This window comes from Aquila chrysaetos, chromosome 6 (assembly GCF_900496995.4).
Source record: "Aquila chrysaetos chrysaetos chromosome 6, bAquChr1.4, whole genome shotgun sequence".
In the NCBI taxonomy this organism is placed as follows: domain Eukaryota; kingdom Metazoa; phylum Chordata; class Aves; order Accipitriformes; family Accipitridae; genus Aquila; species Aquila chrysaetos.
Window position 1 is genome coordinate 15,137,487 of NC_044009.1, and position 17,770 is coordinate 15,155,256.

At 42.7% G+C, this 17,770-nt stretch overlaps 1 protein-coding gene across 10 annotated transcripts in view; it reads left to right on the forward strand.

Annotated features, from left to right (window-relative positions):
- Nucleotides 1–17,770, forward strand: part of ERBB4 (erb-b2 receptor tyrosine kinase 4) — a 649,063-nt gene that overhangs the window by 620,723 nt on the left and 10,570 nt on the right. For 4 of the 10 annotated variants that reach the window (XM_030018184.2, XM_030018187.2, XM_030018185.2 and 1 more), the window contains 3 exons: nt 15,376–15,423; nt 15,708–15,755; nt 16,422–16,713. In XM_030018184.2, coding sequence (XP_029874044.1) covers nt 15,376–15,423; nt 15,708–15,755; nt 16,422–16,713 — 388 coding nt within the window. The remainder of the gene's footprint in view (nt 1–15,375; nt 15,424–15,707; nt 15,756–16,421; nt 16,714–17,770) is intronic. The other 6 variants (XM_030018186.2, XM_030018190.2, XM_030018188.2 and 3 more) reach the window with 2 other exon arrangements.

Here is a 17,770-nt window from a genome sequence, read left to right on the forward strand (position 1 = left end):
GCTGGGAATTTTTCTCTGGCATCATATGACAATCTAACACTTAAACAAATCTGGAATTACCCTTTGTCAAAAGTTTTCAGATTCTGAGCCAAGTTTTCTGACCAAGGTAAACTCGGAGAGGGCAGCTGGGGGACAGAAAGCTTGCACTCAGCTCTGTATTTTTGCACCCCTTCCATCTTTATAGTGTTTTTCTTTATTGTAGGAGCCTATTTATGGAGGGGTCATTTTTAAGGCCAAAAGAAGAGATGGGCAAAGAAGTTGCCATTGTAAAACCAGCTGATTTATAATCGCACTTGCTGGTATCATTGGACACTGACTCCTGTCCCATAACAGGATTACCAGTAGAATTTTGATGCTTGTCCAGTGTCTCAGATTAGCTTCAGTCTCAGCTTTGTTTGCTAACAGTTCTGCATCTCCTAAATGTACTGCTAGTACTGCCATATAGGTAAGTACATCTAGATTGCAGGAAGTCCACAGCACCTTGTTGCTGGAGGAGCTTGGGGACAAGTTGAGAGCCCCATAGCATCTTAGCATTCCTGGTTTCCTTTGCAGAGAAGTTTTTTCTGGATGTAGTACATTTGTTTCCTCTCTGTGCAGAAAGCTACATATTTGTCTGTTGTTTTTCTGAAGCACTCAGGTTCTTGGTACATTCATTATTCTTCCAGTGAAGATTTGTGTTGATTTAAAACAAAATACACAGTAGCTCCTTTAAGGTAATAGTGCATCTGTTGTGTATAGTTCGGTACAGATGGATGTCAGCTACAAGAATCACACAGAAATGAAATGCTGTCAGAGCTCTCTATCTGCAGTTGTCTGATTCTGTCTTTGTGTTTCCTTTAGATAGTTTGTGATTTATGCTTGTTTGGTGTAGTGAATATTAATATTACACAAACTCATTATGGTGCTGCTACAGCCATAGATGCCAAAGGAATTGATACAGCTTAGGTAGTTTGTGTTCACTGTGTCTGGCAAATTAAATTTTATGAGGAGATTGCCAGGCAATTTGGTGAAGTAAAACACACAGACAAGAGCTACATGATCTTCATGTCATTTTAAGAGATCAGAAGCATGAAAGATACTGTATTTCCCATCTTAATTGTTCTGATTGTAGTTTTAGTGAAGAAAGAGTCAGTTATGTGATGGCAGAGTATTGTGCTCCTTCTCTGGGCGTGTTGTACTGACAGCTTTAGTTGAGTGTTCCAGAAGCGCAGCTCTACTGCGGACAAAAGTTTGCAGGAAGAAAGCAGGGAGATCATGAGGCTCCTTACACTTAGGCTTTGAAGTCAGGGAATTAAGGAAGAGCAAGAGCATTTACTTAATAAGAAAAGCTCTGAAGTTTCTCTAGGGTGATCTCAGTCCTAAATCCTTGCAGCTTGTTGCCTGGGAGAGGCACCACTGGATGTGGTTTGTGTAGAACACTGCCTGCTTTCTCCCTCCCATGTGAAGAAAAAAGCTATTTGGGTATGAATTAATAGCACAGAGCTGCAGCCAGTAGAAGGAAGACTGGAAAGAGGGGAGCCTTCCAGGAAGTTCCCAGCTCCCTGGGAATTGTCACATCCTTCTTCTTCCAAGGATTACTGAGATTTATGAAGTTGCGAGGCTCAGACACAGCTTCAGCATTTCCATCACACCCACACTGGCTTCATACTAGCATGTCTTTGGGACCTGTACTGCCAGGAGCAGAAGCCTGCACACGCTCTAGCCCATAACAGTGGCCTCTGTTATGAGTCCAGCCTGAGAATGATGCAGCTTTTAAGTAAAAATTAGCATCCTAAGCTAAATTGAATTCTTTCATTGCATCTGAAACTCTTCAATTGCTATTTCAGCCCTTCAGCTTTTTCCAGCTTTTATTTTCCGTTGTCTAGAGATATTCTAGAAATACGAAGTTTTAGAAGCTCTGTGCTTCTGAGAGATAAGCTGAATCCTCGGCAGTGTTTCCATGAGCACAGGACTCCAGCTAGTGCTTGAATGTCCTACATTCACAGCCATTAGATGATTCATTCAGGTATTTGTAATGAGTACTGTCCTGTGTGCACAGAGATAATACTAATACAGAAAGCACTCTGTGTACCCCATGATGCTTTTTGCTCTAAATCCTTGGCTAATTCCTGCTGAAAACTGTCTATACTGTTTGTTACTTGCTGATACTGTCCCTGTAATTTTATTCCATATGCTATATATCATGGAAGCACCTGCCAACCCTGCAATTAAATATCAAGCTATTTTTTCAGAGATGTCTAAGTCATACATCCAGGGACACTATTCTGCTCGGCCAAAGCAGACTCTGGTACGCCAAAAGCCAGTTTTCAATTCCCTGAGTAGTGTCTGGTATGCCATTGCAACAGTCCTGGTGTGGCATTAGGTCTGGTTTCATGGCTGAACATCTGTAAATGTCTGCACATAAAAGGATTATTACAGAGTGAAACCAGGCAAGAAGCTATCTTTATGATTAATTTGTTCTGGTTTCTAAATTTGAAAGGTAGCCATTTTCAAATCACAAGATTACAAAGGAGATGGTTGTTAGTGATTTTCTGATGTGTTTCACATCAGTATGGCGTATGGCATCTTTCCTTCCACAGCTTATCATGGACAATAGGGACTATTCACCCAGTGGGACTGCTAGCAGAATTAAGTGACTTTTATTAGATTTTTAAGTAACAGGGCTGAATTTCTTAGGCACCTCTAGTGCTCCAGTGTTAGAAGATCAGGTCTGAGGTCTAATATGATCTCCTTTACATACTGAAATACAGCAGACTTGGAAGGTGGGGGACCGTAAGCACTGCTGTCTTCAGTTATGGCTGGAAGGAAGGATTTTGGAGAGCAGTCAGAATTTGGAGGGGCACTTCCCAGTGTGTCAGCACAGCTGAGCTAGTATGAGAGGTACTGTCAGTGCAGGTGGAGAGAGCTAGCAGTCGGTTATAGCATCCCTTCCTCTTGGCAAAGAAGGTGGCAGGAGGGAGTCATGATTTGTCCATGATTCTCCTTGTGCCCAGGGCTTTAGTAGCAGTCAGTGCCTTCCTGGTTCCCATTTCTTTTTCTGTAAGAAAAGGCAGTTAACTGTTCCTGCCCAAGCTCTCAAGCTAAGTTATTTCTCCAGGTGTGTCCTAGCCATTTGGGGCTAATGACAGTAAAACTACTTCATCCTAAAGTCAATAGGTGATTTGTGTGAAGAGATATCAAGGCTAGATGGGGCCATTGCAAGCATTTTGTCTAACCTTCTGGCATAACATAGGCCAGAGTCTCTTGTCTCTTAATTTCTGCATGAAGTGCAGAAATTCTTTTTGAGGTGGAGTTTGTCTTTCAGAAAGATTGTCTTGATTGTATCAGGTGGGGTGGAAAATACATCACAGTGTAGAAAAGTCTCACTGGGCAGTTAATGTTGACTCTTTAGCAGGGTTTGGATCCTATTACTGCCTGCCATGCACCCCTTTTTGTGCTAGATTAAGGAGCTGCCAGTTATCAGAAATCTATTCTGCTTAAGGGGCTGAGTAGGATAATACCATTTGTACGTGTTTGTTGTTAAAGAAGGACAACACTGATGTCTTCTTTTTATTAGGTTGGTTTGTGGTTTTTGCCACCCCTTTGCTTCTGCAATATCTTCCCAAAAATAATACGACCAAATCTTTTCTTAAATTTGATGCTTATTACTGCAGTCTGTCAGGTTGTGGACTTTTTTATTGATTTCTCTCCCATTTCTTTGAATCCTTCTCCTTAAAAGGTGATCAAAAACTTTCTGGAAATCTTAATAGTCATTTTTTTGCCTTTCTACTAGACTCTGTAACTTCCTCATGTAAGTGTTGCAATGGAATCTCCAATGCCAGAACAGATGAACTTGTAAACTAACTAGACATTGTATCAAAGTGTTTCATAACATTTCAGAAGATTACACTGATACTAACTCTGTATTAGCTCTCTTGCTTCTTGAAAAACTGCTTTATTAGTGTGGCAGTACATCCCGCCCCCCCCATCCATCCAGCAGGAAACGAAACTTCTCCAGGAAGGGAGAAGGGGAAGGAAACCCTGGAGGCTGCAGGTTGAAATTTGAACTGGCCAGTCGAGATGCCCCAGGTACACCGAGGTGACCCTCCTGGCCAATGGAGTTAAATGACCACAGGTCAGATTCGACAGGGCTATAAACGGGGTCCTGCCAGAGGACACGCTGGCAGTCCTCCTCGGAGCAGCGGGTCTGCAGTCGGGGACTCCCCCTCGGGCCGGGACACCGCCCGAGGTACCTCCTCGAGGGAGAGAGCCCTCAGCTTTTCAGTGAGTGATACACGCATTTTGAGCCGTCACTTTAAATCTTGGGGATTCTTAAGTCGGCCGTGTAGTATTCATTCTCTTTACATCATTGAGCCTGTGGTTTTATAAAATGTTACCGGACTTCTAACTAACTTTTGCTGAAGAATAAATCTGAGTTTTAACACCTGTTGGATTTGGTTAGTCGTGCATCCGTAACAATTATTTAGGAAAGTTTGTATGAATCCATTCTATATGTCTTTCATTAAATACTACATTTTGTGTACTTTCCTAGTAGAGTCTAGGCAACAGTGTACCAGATACCGCAGTTGCTGCCATCAAACCTTTAGGGTAATTCCGGAAGTCCCACCAAGCTCTCTTTCAAGATGTCAAATTCCCATTTTCTGCTTCCCTAAGTTTTAATGACATCCTGGTGGTAGGAGGCTCCTGTTCTGCTCTGACTTTTACATTAAGCAGTTCTCAGTAGCTGTTAGTGTTTTGTTGGTGTCTAGTTGACCATCACAAATACTTCACCTACTGTAACTTCTTTCTTCTGGGAAGTTCTTCTGTGTCTACTTCTAGTCTTTGTTGGACACGTAGATAGCGGAAGGCCATCTTTGTCCATGAAAAGCAGGAGTTGAACACAGGCTGATACTAGTCAGCCTAATTTCATTGCTCAGGGTGAATGAAGTAGTAAGAATAAACATGCAAAAATACCCTGTAAAATACATTAGATGGAAAATAATTTCAGTCTTAATAATTTACATGAAAAAGGAAAGCTGCTCACAAAATATGTATATTTAGAATATGAGTATTTAAATACCTTTTAAAAATGTGCTAAATTTGCCAGAGGAGAAAGAAAGAAAATTCATATGGAGGACTCAAACAGAATAGATGATGCCGGGCTCTTCACAGAGAATTCTTTGAAAGTGCTTTATGGCAATTAGTTTCTTGCTTTGCAACCAGGCCAGCTGAAATCAGTGATATTTCTCAAGGAATAAGCCCTTCTCAGCCTGAATAGATTATCAGGTCCAACTTGTCAAATTGCCTCATGGTTTTGGAGGTCAAGTGACTTAAAACAGGAGGTTTCTAAAGTTAGCTGTTTTCTGTCACGTTCAGGCTCCTGAATTCAGGCATATAGATTTACAGTCAGACTTCCCAAAAGTGTTGGATGGCATTTTGGTTTCTACAGATTTAATATATATTTAATAACAAATCACCACCTCACAGTGCTTCCTGGTGAGACCTGCAAATTCACGCTCAGTGGAATCAGTGGAAGAGACTGTAGCTGTATATTGCTTCAAACCTTGATGCATGACATGTAAATTTATTGAGCTTTAATATAAACTGGTTTAAAATCAGGCAGCATCTGCTTAATCCATGAATAGCTGCTGGCTGTGTTAACAGTCAAGAGAGCTCACAGCTGATCCATTTTCTTTTCTCTCATGAAAAGAAAAAAAGTCAATAGATATAAAGAGAGTAAGTAATAAATATTTCTACACTGCACTGATGAGGCATTCTTGGAAAACAGCAAGCTAAACAACTCTACATAATTCAGTAGATGGAAAAGTGGACTAAGAGTCAGGAAATAATTATGAGAGCTGGGAGAAATTTTTCCTTCAGTGACTAGATTTGAAGCAGAAATTGTTAGTGAAAAATACCCATTTCTGAGAAATCATATTTTTGATTTTCTTAAAATTACAAAAAGCACCTGAAAATACAAGGGGCCATGATTTGGAAATGCACCTGGCAGGGCTCCAAAGAGTTGTCATTTAAACACCTGTCTGCCTGCGACAGTTGGGGCTCACAAGCTGGAAAGTGCTGTCCACAGCGTCCCACAGCAGTGGGACTCCTGTGATAATGCTTTGAGTGTAAGGTGGCTGGAGGACTCTGGAGCATCCTGTGCCAAATACTGCACTTTCTAAACATACATGGAATGGGGATAAATGCCAGCACAGCCTAAAATGCCCTTTGTTAGCCAGAGTAAAGAGTCTGTCTTTCTTGTTAAATGCTGCAGCAGGGGAGGGAAAAAAAATTCTCAAAGCTATAAAAAGACTCTCCAAAAGATGCGGTGGGGAGAAGTGGGAGGAGGCACAGATGAAGTTTAGATTTAGAATGTTAAAAAATGATTATTTTATCCAAATCAGCTGGATGGTTATTTCTTTTAGTGTATTATTGCCACCAGAACCTCAGCCCTGCTCTAAATCAACTCAGCATTTCATCAAGAAGCCTATTCTTTGCCATAAGAGACCAAGAGCGCACAATTATGGGTTTCTTTTCCCCCTTGCATAATAAAATTGGGAGATTATCATCAAGTTTCTATTCAGATTTTAGGAAGGCTTTTTTATTTTATTTTTAAAACCTGTCTTTGTCTGTAAGAGCTCCCTGTTCAGGCCAGCATGCTGTAATGATTACTGCTGTAAAGGCTTCAGTGGAGATGTGCTCTATTTCATTCTCAATGAGGGTTGATGGCATTTTGAGAGGCTCAGAATATCCTTTGATTACTGTATAAAACAGACTGGGGAAGATGGCAATGCAGTGTGCAGCATAGGAGGGGGCTGCTCCTCCGAGTATTGCTCATCAACTTTCTTTTGTGCTTTTTTTTTTTTTTTTGTCTGCCATGTCGCAATCACAAATCATGACCATGTTGTGGTTTTGGTCCCATTCCCCATCCTTTCCCTGTTTTGGGATTTGAAGCCTGAGGTTCGTACAGAAAAGTTGCTGCTGCTCCTGTGTTTTGGGCAGATGCTACAGCATATGAGCAGGAGCAGCGCCTTGACCCTTCTCTCCCACAGGGAATTGCTAGAGTAGCTAGGAAATGGTATGTTGTCTCTTCCAAACTGTGGGGAATTGGCCCAGTGTTAGAAGGTGCCATTTACTGTAAAACGTCTTGGAGAGTATATTAAAAAGGAGTGACAGAAAGCTAGTCATGGGTGACAGGAAGGATATGGGAGTAAAAGAGATTGAAAAGGAAAGATAGACACATGCAAGCTGTGTCTCTTCCTGCTCTCCTGTCTGTTTGACACTCACGGTATGTTAATACAAAATAATAGGGAAAAGGAATTCGTGCATCTTCATTCTTGTGTCATGCTTAGATCAAATTACGTATTGTGCCAGCTGAAGTCTGTTTGCCAGCTGTTCTGAAGTTGGAAGGACAAACATTTCTGAGGTCTGGAGGACAGGGGGGTTTCCAGGGAGCATTTTTGATGCCGTACAGCAGGAGAATGCTTCTATTCCCAGCCCAGGTATAGGAGATGGGTCTATGGAAAAGCATTTCACCTATGTTTCCCTGTCAGTGTGCGTGGTTACTGAGTTTTGTGGCCACATCACGCATCTCTTTAACAGGCTATTTTCGTTGGTGGGTTTGTAATCTTTGACTCCTCTACTTGGTGAAGTGTTAGACTAGAAATATATGGTGTATGTCTGGTATTTTCTAGTAACAGCACAGGAACTATTCTGTGCAATATTTAGGCATGTCATTTTCTATACCACTATACCAAGATTGTTAGGCATGTTTTGTTTGTGACACATGCCATTTACTGTTCACAGTCCAGACTAAACTACTCCGAGAAGGCTGTATTCAGATTTGGGTATCCCACTGCATATGGACTGCTCTAAAAGACTTTGTAAGTCTGAAAGCAGACAGCTGTTAGGAGAGAAAATTGTGCGAGAGAAAGTTTAAATGACTGGTCCGAAGCTACAAAGTCAGTCAGTACTGACCTGAACCCAGGTCACTAGTGAAACATCCATACCGATTTTGAACAAGTTCAGGGATGTCTTAAACCCACCATATTGCCAGGACGTGATCTGGCACATCCAGATGATACAGGCAGCCTATGTGAACTGAGTTAGAGCTCAGGCTGCCTGAAAGTCTTACCTCTCTTCTGACAAACAGCAACCAGAAAAACTTAGGTGGAGAAAAGACTTAGGTGCAGAAAAGACTTATATTCCTTGTTTCTTCTATTCGCCCACCCCACACTGATCTAAACTGGATGTTTTGTTTCTTTATTGTCGAAGGAGCAGTCATCAGAGACTGGAGCAAACACTTTAGCTAACACAGGATGGTGCTTGCATTCTTTTCTGTACTTGCGTATCAACATTCAAGTTAAAATGTTTACACACATTCTGAGAAAGGGTAATGCTGGAAAAGGGACTGGGACATCATCATTTCCAGTAAAGATTCATTGATCCCCAATGGAACTTCATAGCCATTGAACTAAGGGCACTGTAAATTGTTGCATAGCTACTGTCCACAACCTGTGTATATTATTCCTCCCTTTTATCTTTGTTGTTGAATAATAGGCTCCCATTTCCTCTCACTGGAAAAATGCATGTCCTGTCTTGCTACATTAACTCGGGCGGGCCACATTGCTGTTTGTGTGCCTGAAATAGGTGATGTAGGAGACACACACACACATATCCCAAACCAGTTTCAGAGGATGTACCTCTCCAGTAATGCTGTGATTGTTTTTCTGTGTGCTGAAATGATGCAGGGTGCCAGCAATGACACTTGGCAGTGACAGCAATGGGAACTTTTCTTCATAGTCCTAGAGGAAAGTGCCCAGTGAGGAATGGAGTTTTCTTAATTAGGGTCAGGAGCCCAGGCTGAACAGAAGAGAGAGCATGAGGAATGCCAGGCTTGTGTCAGGTGCTGCGAGCTGTAGGGATAGGCTTTAACTTTAATGGCCCAGGGGGGTGTCTAATCCTTTCTTTTTATATATGGCCCTGCTCTGAGCAGGGGCTAGGACCAGAAATCTCCAGAGGTTTGCAAAGCCTTCTAGCTATTACTATACAAACAGCATTTCATTTCTATTTAACCTTATACAGCAATCTCGTGGTACGTGTTTTTTCTTTCCTTTGATTTTTGTCTCAGACGTGTTTGCTGTGGGCTCTCTGAAGCAGGGCAGAGTAAGCTGTTAGCTGTGTGGTCAGAGGGAAGCAGGACTGCTCCTGAGCAGAGGTGGCTGCTCTCCTGGGGTGGTCTTTCCTATTTGAATTTCAGTTCAGATCAGTTGTAAATACCAGGCTGCTCCCTTGAAATGTAGCTGGAGTTTGCTCGGGGCCAGTGGGACAGCTCTGTGTTGTGTGCTTTTCCTGCAGTCCCACCAAAGCATCCCAAACATATTATTCAGATCCACTCGCATAAATCAGCTGTCCCTCTTCCTAGAGAACTGCTGAAATCTCGGTGCTTGCAGCAAGATCTGCTCAGCCTGGTATGTTAGGAGGCTGCGGTTTGGTGACTCGAGCCTAGATACTGACTTGGTTTCAAATCAGGTAAACAGTTTCTAGGGGAAAGAGGAAAGTGAGTTATTTCTGGGGGCACACGGCCCAAGACTGAACTGGTACAAAGAAGTGTTGCAGAGCTCGATCAAAACAAATAATCACTGAGTTTTCTGAAGCACAGACCATGAGCCCCTGAACAGGATGTTTGAGGAGCATCCCAGTGAGAAGGTGGGAGTGTTTTACTCCTGCTTTATGGTTTGGTGCTTTTTGCATACGAGAGCAGAAGGAGAGAGAAAGGGAGCTGGGTTTTCATGTGGATAGGAGCAGTATCAGAGTGGGTTCAGACATGTGTGTACGTACATTGATGTTGGCAGAGCCTTGCCTTTAGTAAAGAAAAATCTTTCCATCCCATGAGCTTAGCAGGCTGCTTAAGAACAAGAAACAGTAATAATTGTGCAACTCTATCAAATGTGTGTGCACGTCTCGGTGGGTGACAAGGAAAACCAGCTCTGCAGCAGCGAGGGTGCTCTTGGGAGGCTCTGCTAGCAAGCAAAGCATGGGGGTACCACATCATGCTGTAAAATACATAGTTTTATTTATTTTCTGTTTGGTGATAGTCCTGTACCACCCATAGTCCCACAGCAGCATCACATCACTGAGTACCTTCAGCATTTCTTCCACCTGAGATCTGCTGTGGGTGCAGCTTTGAAGGCAGCTGTGGTCACTGTAGGGCTGGTGTGGGATGAGCTGTAGCACAGGCAGGGGGATGAACACAGCTCTGGGTGCCATACTCTCAGCATGATGCTAGACTCAAATGAAGAGAGACAGGTCAGGCATATTCACATAACTATATAAATATGAGCGGCAGGACCCAACAAGGCTTTGATTTCATTACAGTTTAACATGCAGCCAGAAAATATTACATCCCTGCTATAAAGGAGATATTTACCTTTGGGAGATTTTAGAAGCAAGGAATTGGAGAGTGAAATTAATGAATAGAAAGCAATAACACAAGCCAATATTCAGAAAAGTGTTATTTACCTCTCTTTTATCAAGGCTCATTTTACACAAATGTTAGCAGTTGTAATAGCTGATATGTCACTGGTATTTAATACCAAAGGGCCTCTAAAGGCTTTAGAGGACATTTGCTTGTTTTTTAACTTTTCTCTCTGATGTCATGTTTGTGCCTAAAATTCAATCGTGATATAAAGAACGAAATCTTGGGCATTTCTAGTTAGGGCTGCTCATGGGCAGTTAAAAAGGCTAGGCTCTTTCTGGAGGATGCTTAGACTTTAAATGGCGATGGATGTGTGCACTCCAGAGCTATTGGCTATAATGCATATTACACTATCAAAAGGGGGTGATTATTGATTCATCTTTTCTTTTTTTTAGTATGTGAGTTGAGACTTTTTAAGTAGACTTATGTAGTGAGGTCTTTGAGCAACTGGCCTCTGAAGTTTCTGTCCATCTCAACAAGCTAGAGATCTTGATCATTCAGGTCAGAATTTCAGGATCAGAAATGCAAAAATCTAGGTTTTCTCAGTAAAGGAACATCAGCTTTTTTTTTCAAGATAGTCTTTAAGATGCAAAAACTATGACCCCAAAAAAATCAACAAAGTAAACTGTCAAATCAAGCTATTTAAGTTTTACTCGGTAAGGTCCAAATGTATTTTCTGCTCACACTGTGATTCATGTCCTGACCAATAAGAGTTGGCTGGGGCTTTCAGTAGTTATCTTGGAAGCCTAAAAAGTGATGACATCACATTGCAATTAGCAGGCAATTTAAAGTCATTTAAACAATTATATCGCATTTTCAGCCCGACTAATTGGCACCACAGCTGTTTTCTTTGCCTCCTTTTTTTGGAACAGTGGCCACAGGGTATTAAATCATGGGGAAAAACAGTAAAGAATTAAAAAAGTGTGCAGACACCAGTGGTTTGGAGAAGAGCCAAGCTGTAAGGTTCTGTGTTAAGGGTGTTGCAAGACAGCTATGTTTAGTACAGAGCTAAAGGGGAGGCATGAAGAAAATACCATTTCTGTGATCTTAGTTGGCAGGTCACTGACTGGGAACGGTCTTGTCAGCAAAAATAGCAATAAATGCATTAATGCTAGTCCATCCTCTCCTGACATCTTGGGACAGGGCTATTCTAAGAGGGCCTGTTATTATGTTGTTACAGTTTCATAGTATGTATTTAAATGTTAGAGTCACAGCCAAGAAGATCTAAAGATAGGACAGTGGGTTTAGCCTTTTGTGATGAGGGTGGAGCAAACCATGCCCACGGATAGATAATGTGGCCATCCTAGAACAGTATTTTTTTAAGTTGCTAATCATCTAAACATTTACTGGCAGAGGAGCATAGCCCTGTGTACTGAAGTCAAGCCTGTTGACAAAATACTTGATTTTCTAAGTTATCTTTAAGAGATTACTGTGGGCTGTGAACTAAAAATAGTTTAAGACAGCTCTCCCTTTATTCATCCGGAATCAATGAACCACAAGTTGAAATTCATGGGAGTGCCTCTGTGAAAATAGAAAGATGTAAATTAAAGGTGTGTGATATAGCATGGTGTAGTACTGAATAGAAAAGGAGTGGTTACAGTCACTGGTTTAGTGTCTGTGAAAAGTGGACAGCAGCGAACTCCAATACCCTGCACATAATACTAATAGAGTATTGCTACAGCTCTTTTCACTCTTGTGCAGTCTGGAGTGCTGTAGCCACCTTGGAAACCAAAAGAAACAACCCCCCCTCTTTGGAGTCTCGCAGCCTGCACATGGGAGGCAAGGAAGCTGGGGAGCTTTACAAGGAGGTAGACGATTCCCAGCAGAGCTTCGGATTCCTCACTGTTAAGTTGACTCTCTGTAGTCACCACTTTGTAGTTCTTCTCTGGATCCTATCTGTAATCATCAGTTTGCCTAATTCCTCACCACCCTCCATAGACCACAGCTTACTACTTACCTGTCTTCAGTCTTTCCTTCTCCACCTCTTAGGAGTAGACAGAAAGCTTCCCTGAATTCAAGTAAATATGATATCAGAGGGCAAGGAGAAGGCAGATTAAGTCTCCAGCAGTGCAACATCCTGTAGCCATCAGTAGGACTTCAAAGTAGCAGCTGGCAGGCTCAGGGGATGTTTTTTATCCATTTGTCTTAACACATTCTGGGTTGTAACCTGTCGTTGCCCATGTGTCGTTACAAATGGACTGTAAATCTGTGGTACAAAAGAAAGGTGGGGGGCTTCAAAGGGGATTTGACCTCTGCAATCAGAGCATCCCTGGTTTCCACAGTGTTCCTTGTTTAAAGGGATCTTCTCAATTGTCCCAAACAAACCTTTTGCAGAAGACTGCCAAGTTACAAGCTTGCTGCACAGCCTGTAACCAGATGTGTATTGATGTCTGTTCCCATCAAAAACATAATCTCTGGTAAAGTGTCTTCTGTTTCCTCTTCTGTTACGATCTTCGCTCTCAAGTGTGATGATCTCAGCCAGGCAACTGCTGACTTTGGTTCTTCCTTCCCTTCTTGTGAACTTTTCTTGGCTGTTGTTCTTCTGGAACTTAAGCCTAGGTCTTAAGTTTAAGCTCTACTTTTTGAATGTAATGAGCTCTTTGGCAAAAGCTTAGTGAAATCAGTCACAGTTAGCCTAGACTTCAGTGGTGTCTCGGTCCCTCCTCCCTCACCCTATTACCCCTGCACACTGGCTACACAAAGCAGAGCTCTGCCACTTGTGCTAAGGCAGGACTGGTGGCTGCTTGGTTTCCTCTGCACCGGCTGAACCAAGCCTGCATTTGGCCATTTGGTTCAAGAGCAATTTACTGACAGCAGAGGAGATTCAAGTTCAGCTCCAGCCTCTAGAGAAGCTGGTGTTTTGGTGCTTCAGACTATCTTTTGTCCTTGTGCCTCCCATTCCTCCCTGTCACGTTTAGGTCTTACTACCATCTCTCCCTTCCTACTCAGCCTCCTGTCACATGCCAACCCTTTTTCCCTCCTGGCACCTCACAGTCTCTCTCACTTGCCATTGCCCTCCGTTCCTTTGCAAGCCACCGTGCCCTGGCTCCTGACCATCCCTGCTGCCAGCTCCCCCAGCATCACTTTCCTTGCAAACCTCTCAACTCCTCTGCAGTCTGCTCAGTTTGCTGTTTCATCCTCCTCCTCCTCCTCCCTTGGGCACTGGCGCTGGCAGGGGGGTTGCTGAGACCGTGGGATAGATCCTCTCCTGTGTTTCCTTCTGGGACCTAGTTTCCCTGAGGAAAAACAACTCGAGAGAGAGTCCTGCTCAAGCCTTGCTAATGGATGGTGCAGATAGACAATTCAGCTAACAAAGGTTTTCCTGCGCTTTTGTAATTTGCAACCCGGAGCCTTTTTTAGGTCATAACTTGGCTAAATACAGATGAATTTTCATGGGGATTGAGAAGAGTGTATCTCTAACTATGGCCTATCACCACATTTACACCTCAAACACAAGGTGCTACATCTGAGTAACAAAGTGGCTGCAGGGATACTTCAAACAGAAGGAAATGGGTGTATTTTTGATCACTGGAAAAGGGTCTTCAGAACGACAGCATGCATTTAAAAAAAGTTTGGTTTTAAGGTTTTTCCTGGTGCAGGTATTTTGCTTAAACACAAAACATTCCTTTATAAAGTAAGATATTTGACAGTGACCATCATCTCCATCCTGATGATTTGGCAAGAAGTTTACAAGGGAAAGATTGACTGTAGTATATCCAATACTTAACTATGAGAGGATGCATGTTGTCTTTTCTTTTAATTTTGGTATGTTTCTTGGTGTGGATATGTTTTTGAAACAGATTTTGATGAACGAGATATCTTCTAAAGTAGAGTGTTCTCAGGGTGGTCAGACTTCTTTCCTGAGGCAGTGGGTTTTTCCTTTTAATTTATCTCAAGTTTAGACTTTATTTTTTCAAACCCTGACTTTTTCTTTCCCCCAACTAGGAGATAAGGGAAATACGATAAAGTTTTTGAAACAAAATAGGAAACAAAGTAATTATGAAGAACTGATCTTGTAGTCTCAAAAATATCATTTTGGCACTAGAAAAACACATGAAAAATAAAGGGTTCTTTGTTTTCTTTTTATTTTCCTCCAAAAATCAGCATTTCCTCAATGAAAAACAGGCCAGTTTTGAGTAATAGGTATAAATGCAGCCACTGTGCTGGTGATGTTACAGGAGTTCAGGGTCCACAGGGCAGTGTAAGATGATTCGAGAAACCAATATCAAAATTAAGATCTCTGCATGGATATTCCAATATAAAAATGAAGATCTCTGCATAGATACTGCAGACTTCTCAGTAAAACCCTTTAGCCTGTGATATAGAGGTAACATTAGAAGGGTGGTATATGTTGAGAGCAGGACTCCTGGAGTCTTGAAATCCAGGAGCTGCTGTGCTAGCTGGGTTTACCAAAGCTTAGGGGCTGTTCTTCCTGTGACACTTAAGCTAGCTGTGACTAATGATAGTCCTGCACCCTCCTGCCCTCCCAGTTATTCCTCCCCTGCTTTGTCCCTGGGAAAGGAAGCCTTGGCTTGGAGCGAGACGCTTTCTGTACTTCTCCTGCCCTGTATTTCCTCTGAAGTTGAGTGTACCATCTGTCATTCTTTCTGTACAATCTGCCTTTCCAAAAATTAGACACAAGACATTAGCAGGATATACAGCTGTCAGCAGGTGTAACATGGCACTTGTCCTTATCCAGCAAGAGGAACTCAGTAGCCCTCCCTAAGACTGGTGAGGCACGCAGCTTGTTGATGTTGGTGAGACATTTGCCATGATTGAATTCTTTGAATTTTGGATTCAGTTAGGAAATCTAACTGATGTGCATGTTTCTCCCCATTAGCTCATACAGCTCATGTGACTTGTTTCATTCATGTGACCTCTTATTACATATCCATCATTCCATTTTTCTTTCCTATTAGAGTGAAATTGGACACAGCCCTCCTCCTGCCTACACCCCTATGTCAGGAGTAAGTATTTCACATTCAACCTTCATCCTTTAGGTTTTCCTCCTTCCTTCACTACGTATTTTCTGTTTCAAACCCCTTTTTCCTACATAAATGGCCCAAAAGCCAATCATGAATGAAGTGTGTATATAAGCAATCAAATAGTCAAGATCTCTACACTCAGCCTGGATTCATGTGCAAACTCTATGGACCCACACCCAAAATTCTGACAACGGCCAACTTTTCTTGAAAAAGCATTTAGGTAGCAGGCTTGGATGAATCTGTACATTTTTCCTTCCTATTTATAGGTCATGATGTCGAAATTTCCTTGCACGCCCTTGCTGACAAGCAAAATGGTAGGTTGGGTTGAACCATTGAGTTGAGGTATCAGTATGAACACAGTTCACCAGCCTGAAATGCACTACCTGATGGAATTACATAGTGTTTGTGTGACTGTGTGATTGTCACTGCAGGACACCCTAAAAGTAGGCTCCCCAGGAATAAACAGAGTTCAGAGATGATATTGTCCTCTATCCCCAGTCCCGTTTCCAGAAGGGGATTTCCCTAACATGAGGTTTAAGGGTTTTGTTCAGAGATCAGGAGAGATTGCCAAAGTAATAGAAGAGGAGATACCGTGTTTGCCTCTTGCAGCTGTGTATATCCAACCTCCACATGTCTAGGTAGGAGACAAGTTTTCCTGCCCCATTTCCAGCCCTGAGCAGCCAGCCTGCTTCCCTGCTCCCCTTGCTGCACCAATGATGCCTCCCTGGGAGGGGAAGCTGGGTCAGCGGCACTGGGCAGACAGATGCTTTGCTGGTCCACAACAGAGCCTGTGCTGCTGCTGGTCCCGCAGTGCTGGAAGTGCAGTAGTGTGCAGGATGGACAAGGCTTCACCTGCCTGGTGAAATGCGTCATTGAGCAAGTGTGGCAGGAAAGGCACAGGAGCCACAGAGATGACTTGCTGTTGAATCTTCTCTCCCTTCGGAGCCTCCTTTCTCATGCTGCCTTTTCTTCTTCAACAGAACCAGTTTGTGTATAGAGATGGTGGCTATGCTGCAGAAGTGCCGATGCCATACAGAGCTCCCGGCTGCGTAATACCAGAAGCCCCAGTTGCTCAAGGGGCCACAGCAGAGATCTTTGAAGATGCTTGCTGTAATGGCACAATACGAAAACAAGTGGCAACCCTGGCAAAAGAGGACAGCAGCACCCAGAGGTACAGTGCTGATCCCACAGTCTTCATACCCGAGCGGGTCATCCGGGGAGAGCTGGATGAGGATGGGTACATGACGCCGATGCGAGACAAACCTAAAACAGGTAAAAAATTGCCTTTCTGGAGAAGCTCCTGGTCTAGTCTGACTGCATTCTCCCTTCTTCTACATAAGCAGCTTTTCACCAAAAATTACTTTATGGAGTAACCCAGCAAGGCTGAAACATTCTGACTAGGTTAATATTTCTTTGCATGGGGGTTTGTTTTTCTTTGCTTAATTTTCTACTTAGAAAAGCTCAAATGTGCCAATATGTCAAGTTTGGTAATTCCCCCTTTTCTTTCTGGGCAATAATAAGAGAGAGGAATGGAAAAAAAGCCAAACCCCCTTCTTATCCAAACACAAATCTTCAGTTATTTCCAAGAAAAGGATCTATCTTTGGCCAGCTGTAGTTTCCACTTCGCTTTGTTTATTGATCTTCTTTGTCTTCATGGCATTGTGCTTGGTAAATGTCATGTTGAACATATCACAGAACCGATAAACACAGTTGGCATTTTATACCCAAGAGAACTTTAGGATTGAAAGAACAAGATGTGCTTCAGAAAGATCATCACTGCAAGGTGAAGTTTGCCTAGATCTGTGCCAGCTCAGAGTGCTACACTTCCCAGTTTGCCATCATTCATTTCTTCCTTTTTAAATAGTGACAGCAGTCATTTAGATGTAAGGGGATATGTCATTAGTAATTTGCTTTCAAACCTTTGCATTAGCTTTAAAGAAATTAATTAATGCAAATGTAAATGCCAAGTAACTACTGTGTTTGCTAAGAATTTGAAAGCCACTTAACCCTTTGTGGAAATGGTGGAAATGGAGGGAGCCCTGGGGCTTGACCCACAGCAGTAGCAATTGTGGGAGTGCACTCATGGCCCTGCACTTCAGCAACCACCCTTGCAGTAAGAGATTTGATGCTGTGAGTTTGCTTCGGTGTGAGCCTACACATATGTTCACGGACAGGTTCACCCTGGGGATCCTCAGAGTTCTGCAGGAACTTAACGCTTCACAGGTGCTACCTGAGCCCTCGCGGATGCGGTAGTAGCGGCTCAGGAGAAAGCACCTCTTTCCTGTCTCACTGGGCAGAGACACAGAGATGTCACAGCGTGGCCACAGTG